Below are 7236 nucleotides of genomic sequence, written 5' to 3'. Positions count from 1 at the left end.
TGTGGTTATAAATGAGGCCAGAGATGTATAAGCATGAAACAGTATAATTTATTTTCAGTTCACAGTGCATACATTGTGTGCAGTTGTACCAAGTTACTCATCAATAGCACATTAGATTGACCTCAGTTGTTTTAAGACAGCTGTTTACTCTGCAATGAGAACATGCAAGTGTGCACAGAATCAGAAAATCAGTAAATGGCATATCGAAGAGTTAATCATCATTACAATACCCAAACAAGAGACTGAGAGCAAAAAAAATTGATTAAGGTAACTTCTCCTATACTGTAACTACACTTAAAATATGTCTGATTTCATAAATGAGTGGTTTAGAGGGCAGTGATGTTAATCCTCTTTGTAAAGTTGAACCTGTGTTTTCTGTAAAATCTGCTACATAATCTCTGTCACCTCTCACTCCAAACTTGCAATTTCAGGACTATCATACTTAATATATATATATGTTTATTAATTACTTTACGCTGTATTAATAGCAGAGTACCGTCTTACACTGAGGGTTGGGTATTCTTAGCTATCACAAACCTTCAGACATTGAAATGTAAATCCCCTGACAATAACTTCTTCATTGTTTTACATTAGTGTAAACGGGATCAGTCTAAAGCGTTTTTTTTGTTTTTTTTGTTTTTTAATCACCCTCAACAGCAGCTGACTGCTCAAGTATTTCTCCTCTACAGACCTCTGCAGTTACATTTACAGTAGCTGGTAACCAAAAAAGTAGAAATGTTTTCTCCTGCATAAAATGCAAGGCAAATGACATCTAACACTACAATATCCAAATGCAAGGCAGAATGAGTGTATTGTACCAGACCCCATGTAATTTCCATCATTCTTCGTTTGATGGAAGTGCTAAATACTGAAATAATAATACAAGAAAAAAACATCTGAAAAACTAAACAAAGCAAAATCAATAGCATACAATACATACAGGTACTGTACATACATGCAGATATGACAGTAAGCACTGTACCATGTACAAGCAAGCATCAGTCTGCTTAAATTGATTAGAAGGTGTCAAATGCTTCTTAACATGAATGGCTACATGGGACATTTGTTAATATTCTCTCTCTATATTTTTCTTTTTCAAAAAAATAAAATCTAAAACATTCAAATATTAGGTGTCATTTTTACAACATACAACACCAATCATATATTATCCATGTAAAATATACTCAAGCCAGCAAAAATACATGTCTATTCAGTTGAAAATAATTTCTCATCAATATGAAATCAACTAGAGAATCTCCTCTGAGAAACATTTTTTTAATGCAGTTAGCTCAGGATGAGGGCGTCTTTTTTAAAAAAAAAAAAAAAAAAGAAAGAGAGAAAACAAAAAGAAAAAGAGCACAAACTATACAAGTAATCACCTAATAAAAGACTCAAATTAAGTACCTATTTAACAAAAAGACAAATAACCCAGAGATCTTCTCTTAAATACAGGCAGGAGGATTCCCGCTGACCACCACAGCAAAGGAAACACTGACTCCAGCTGGACTTCAGCCGAGCTCAATAACAAAACAGCTACGAAAACAACGTTAGAACCCAAGTTCAGTTCAGGTCAGTTTCTGTTTTTCAGGACACAAATGTTTTTGTGTCTGTTTATCATATAAATACCAACGTTTGTAGGGCCTAACTGTGATTTAAGGTGGTCTGAAACATTGCATACTCCTCCTCTCTATAATACTGTACCTTGTTCTGATTATATCGGGTGGTACGCTTACTGTATAAGGCACACCATACACTCTGTCATTAACACTCACAGACACACTTCATCTCACACACAGTTAAATAGTCTTTGATATTTATTTATTTATTTTTTTATTTGGGGACACATGTGGCTTACTCCCTTTAGAAACTAATTTGATTGTGATTGTTTATTTTTCAAGTAGAATCAATGCATTATAAAGTAATTAGTAGTAAAAAAAATTACCTTTTTGAATTTTAAATATTTGCATAGTAAATATGTTTTTTGTGTTCACAATGAATAGGGCCAGTAAAGAAATTATTCTGGAGTCTGTTTTTTAATTTTTCCTTTTTTGGAATTACTAGGACTGATTCCTGGGCTTTTAGAAGCACGCCAAAGACTTTATGAGCAAATCGTTAACGCAGAGCAGCACTCAAAAAGTAGAGAAAAAGCTGCTATTAAACTGCCACACCGACTGGCGTCTGGCATAAATCTTAAGAACAACGAACCATAAATGTAATAATCCCAACACAAGAACACATGAAAAAGCTTTCCTCTTTTCTCTGGGTATGTGGCGACGCAGAGAATGATGGGAACCACGATCCGATCTCTGGACGCAGCGTTTCTCTCCACAGGAGAGTCCATTATAGAAACACTTTTGACTCTGTACACATTGCATCCATGTAGCTACTCTCTGAGGAGAACCGTATTGCTGCGTTTACAGTACAATCATCAACCACTGCATTACATGACAGTGTGTGACTCTAACCTAGAAGGGCAGAGATTGCATTTCCTCTTGTGAGACAAAGACAAGCAAAGAAAGGGAGACAGGCAGAAAGAGTTATAAAAGTCTGGTGATATCCTATATTTTTCTTAATGACAAATAATCCCATGAAAAGACCTAAACCAACAATTAATTTTCTTTACTAACAGGTAATCCACGGCTGAAACTAGTCCAGAAGAAATGCACTACGCATTGTTTGAGTAACGTTTGGAAAAAAATAGCGTCCAGCAGTTTTAGGAAATGATTTTGCCTTTTTCAAAACTAAAAAAACTACGATTTTTAAAGATTTTTGTCTACAGTAAAATGAGCTTGGACCCAAATGCCACAAAAGTCTGAACACATTCAGAGACGGAATAATGTAGTTTTTTTTTTGTTTCGGTCTTCATGTAATTTGTTGACAATAAGAAACATATAGTACAGAGGAATGCCAGCCTCATACTTTAAAGTTCACCTTTTCCACCTCCGCTCCAAACCTCATGAGCTCTGCAACAACTGGCCGCCATTTTTTAAAAGGTCAAAAGAGTGAAAAATGTCCTGAAAGTACTAAATGGTAGAAAATTAGAAAAAAAGAGACAACATGAGCGGGAGAGTGATGATGTTGGAAAAAGAGAGAAAATAAAAAAATGGAGATTGGGCACTGGCATCAGATCATCCACATTAACATTTTTCTGTATTTGCTCCTCTTCAGAGTGACAGACGTGTCCTGAGGAACACAGGAAGAGGAGCCAGACAGAGAGAGGTTTTCTACATGCACATCTCATTATCTGGAATGCAATTAAAAACAGCAGCTTAAAGCACATCATAAATATTAACTATTCTATGGATCCAGAGAAATACAGTGCTGTTTAAGTACTACTAACTGTTGCATTTAAGATCTGACACTATCAGTGATTCGGATTACAAAGTACCTGTTATGGTATCTATTGATTAAGACACCAGAGTATTAAAAAACAAATCACATGTCCATTTAAGGCATGGTGATAAAAAAAAAATATATTACACAGTGTATAATTAGTTTCAAAGGCCCAAGTGGACTTTGTGTCCGAAAAATCCTGTCTCATTTTGTTGCTTTTGCTCAAATAGTCTTAGTGCCAAGTAGTAACGACTGAGAACTATTTGTTAATCTACGAGTGCAAATTCAATTTGATCATGTGAAATGTTTGGAACACTGACATGATGGTGTGATGAGGAGATATCGTCCCTTCTTCATCCTAACAAAGTACTGAGTTTTCTTTTTCTAAATTCCTTTCGGGAAGGTGAAAAATTCCTCCATTATCGGTTGGCTACTTATATTTCCCCCAAAATATTATTCATGGGTCTTTTTTTGGGGCATTCAGTTGTGAATACGTTACGAGATGAGAAATACATCAAGTGAAAATGTAGGTGTTGTCACGAAATTTAGAACAATTACAGACAGAAATACATGTTGCAAAAATCTTTCTCTTATCAAGTAATTGTTGTTTGTTATTGAGCACAAAAAGTTGTATTTCCATAAATCTTCCACTGCAGTAAGATTTTTTATCTTTACTTGTTTCATTTTTTTCAAGTGTTTTCTAAAATAAAGTTTTATTTTTCTTCATTTTAAAGTAAAGACCTGCCTTATTTTTTTGTCAAAAGATACAGACGTTCATTTCAAGGAGAGTTCTACTGGAAAAAAAGATGACATATTCATACTACATTGGCAGCTTTTTTTTTTTTTAACTTCTTTTAAGAAAATAAGGTTTTTAAGCCTCAATTATAGACAGAAATTATTTGATAAGAAGAAGATCTGTTTTGCAGTGCACCAATTCTTCCTGTTTTTGTCCTACTGGCTGTGGCTCTCTGTTCGTGGCGACCTGTATGACATCAAATTTGTAACGTTTCCTGATGGTTGAGTGTTGAGATAGAAAAGGTCTGAATTGACGTCTATGACTAATTGTAATAGAATTACAGTGAATAGATTTCAGTAGAACCTATGGCATTTTACAGACACAGAGTCTTTGACATCCTTAAGACTCGTCTGTGGCTTTGCCCTGGACCTGGTGTTGACTGTTGTTGCAGTGAACCTGTGAGAGCTGCAGGCTGGTGTGAAGCACTGAGCCTAGGCAACACATGGACTCAATCTCCTCTAGGAGGCCAGGATCCTGAACCACAGCCGCCCCAGAGCCTTTACCCTGACCCAGACACAGGCCGAGCCCCAGAAGCCCCTCCTTGGACACCTCTTTCTCCCACGGGACCTGCATAGCTGACTGGCTGTTCCTCGACGGGCTCCCCTGACCCTCCATGTGGCCCTTGCTGCCCTGCCTCTGAAGAGCCTTTTCCTGGTAGTGCCTCACTGTCTCCTTGGAAAGCACCTTCCTCCTCAGGATGCTGGTGGAGGCAGTCTGGTTCTGGGCCTGAGGAGGAGGCTCGGTGCTGGCTTGGGGGTCTGAAATGGTCCGAGGCCGGCTCGCTGGTAGAGAATAGTTTGGGTGAGAAACGGTTACTGGGGAACTGTAGGTGTGAGAGAGAGTGGGAGACGGCTGCGTGGGTGTAACTCTATGAGACAGTGAGGGCGAGTAGGAGTAGCGGTCTCCTGGTTTTCGCCCTGGAGGTAGAGCGTGAGGGTCAAGATGTGACTGCTTCTCGAAGGCATCAGTGTCCTTGGCTGGTGCCGTAGCTGTGATGACGGGCATTGGAGGAGCTGCTGCAGGTTTCTTTGACACCTTCAGGTTGCTCTTGTTGGGCTGTCGGCGTGGGGACGGAGGAAGGTGTTTCCCGTGGACTGCACTGTCATCTTGGCCCATGTTCCAGCCTCCCTGATCCCCGCCTGCACCACAGCCACTGTCATCTGCAGGTTTAGACTCGCTGGAAGGTGTTGCCTTGCTCTGGAAATGAAGAAACAGTGAATAACCATAAAAAACAATTACTTTTATGAAGAGTGTCATCACATATCTGCTCATTATATCACTCAAGCAACATGTGTGCATCAAAGTTTGGTTTAGTCTCAATCTACTTAATGGGTGAAGAAGCTGTAAAGAGTTCACTAAATAGTCACATTTGTTCTTTATTGATGATGCTTGTTGTTACTATTCACTTCTAGATGTTGACCTTTGACCCATATGAACTCAGAGTGGTTAGTGACATGTTTGACTTGGCTAAAACCAGAGTAAGTCACTTTTTTATTAGTTTCTGTCAGTTGAGCCAAAAACCTCACAGATTTCACTGATTAGTTAGATTAATGCTATGTACTGAACAGTTATATTTGACACCTTGAGCATTGTGAAATATCACTAAATATTTCTAAATTTTTACATGTAATTAACCCAAGAATTTTGAGGATGATTATTCATGTCAGATATTTCTTAATTTCTAAATAGGACTGGTAATCCTAAAAAAGAGTGTGTGCAATAAAGCCACATTTGCAGCTAATAATAGACTTTGAGTAGCAGATAAATGGAAGCACTTGTGGTAAAAAAAAAAAGAGTTTTTGGCTTGGGACTAAAAGGGTTATTAGATATAATTGTAAAGATACTGTGTAAAAAAGCAAAGCATACTGTAAAGTGGAAGTAAACTATTTGAAAGAGCCCAATATAATGTTTTAAGACCTTTTTAAGACATGAGTGACATCCAGATTTCATAACTTTCTATCTTTAACCATCTATCAACAACAATCTATCCTCATATTTCTGAACATAGTTGGAGACTTAAATCTTCTCTACCCTCTTGATCCCATATTTAAATGACAGCTCTTCCAATGATTTAGTCTTGCTCCCTCTGTCTTTCTTACCGGGACTTTGTAGTCTAAATCATCCATGGATCTGAAGAAGTCCAGGCTCTTGGCAGCGCTGAGTTTGCCTTGCTCCATTGTTGTGGTGTTGAGAGAGTCCAGGATCTCCTCCAGCAGGTTCATCTGGCCTGAGCGGGCTGGTTCAATGTCGAGTTCAAGCGAGTAAGAGTCATCGCTGTCCTCGATGTATGAAGGAACATCCCCGCTGTCCTCTGAGGAGATCCTGCGTTTGGAAGAGACAGCAGTGCTTAACAGTCCTTACATCTGAGTGAGAACATTATTAAATGTCATGTTTAACATAAAAACTTTTTAGAGAACATCAAGATGGGAATTGTATTACTGGACAACAGGTCAACATTTAGACTGTGAGATTCTTTGGAAATAAGCAGTTACAGTGTATGGTTGACACGTCTTATGCTGTTACTAAACATGTCCACTTGGGGGCAGTATTATCATGAGTAAAAAACATGGAATCTGCTTGGAAAAGCACTTTTCTCTTGTCAACTTTGTTAAAAATAAAATGTATCAGTCAACCTGCAGACGTTATCATATCTTGACATACATACTTGAAACAACATGAAAATAGCTATAGGTCATAAAAACAGGAGTACTTACTTGCTCGCACTGTCCAGCTCATCATCATCGAGCCCGTAGCCAAGATCCCGAGGGCCCATGCTCACGGGAAACTTGTTTAAGTTGTGCTGTTAATGAGAATAACACAGCAATTGGATGTAGTTAGACACAAAGAATAAAATGATAAAGCAAAATAAGTGGACCCAGGAGGAGGGGGGGGGTGGTCTCAGCTTAAAGATGCAAGTCTCCTGTTATAAATCTTGAGTCTAAACAAAATATAGTGTTCTGCTGAAATACAGCTTTTCATAAAACTACGACTTTGGACCCAAAAGACAAAAGCTGCAGGTCTGGTGGGTCCCAATAAGATAGGAATACTAGCTTGTTTTAATGGGCCTGGACCCTAAGGGTTGAGACTAAATTTGTCAAATTTGGGTC

At 38.2% G+C, this 7236-nt stretch overlaps 1 protein-coding gene across 2 annotated transcripts in view; it reads right to left on the bottom strand.

Annotated features, from left to right (window-relative positions):
- Positions 1–26: 26 nt before the first annotated feature.
- Positions 27–7236, bottom strand: part of dennd1b (DENN/MADD domain containing 1B) — a 108458-nt gene continuing 101248 nt past the window's right edge. For both annotated transcript variants that reach the window (XM_067596544.1, XM_067596546.1), the window contains 3 exons: positions 6844–6929; positions 6229–6451; positions 27–5326 (listed from right to left, as the gene is read on the bottom strand). In XM_067596544.1, the coding sequence (XP_067452645.1) occupies positions 4469–5326; positions 6229–6451; positions 6844–6929 (1167 nt within the window). In that variant the 3' untranslated portion in view covers positions 27–4468. The remainder of the gene's footprint in view (positions 5327–6228; positions 6452–6843; positions 6930–7236) is intronic.

This window comes from Thunnus thynnus, chromosome 8 (genome assembly GCF_963924715.1).
Source record: "Thunnus thynnus chromosome 8, fThuThy2.1, whole genome shotgun sequence".
Lineage (NCBI taxonomy): Eukaryota > Metazoa > Chordata > Actinopteri > Scombriformes > Scombridae > Thunnus > Thunnus thynnus.
The sequence above is the reverse complement of the archived record's forward strand: the minus strand, read 5'-3'. Positions and strand labels throughout refer to the sequence as shown.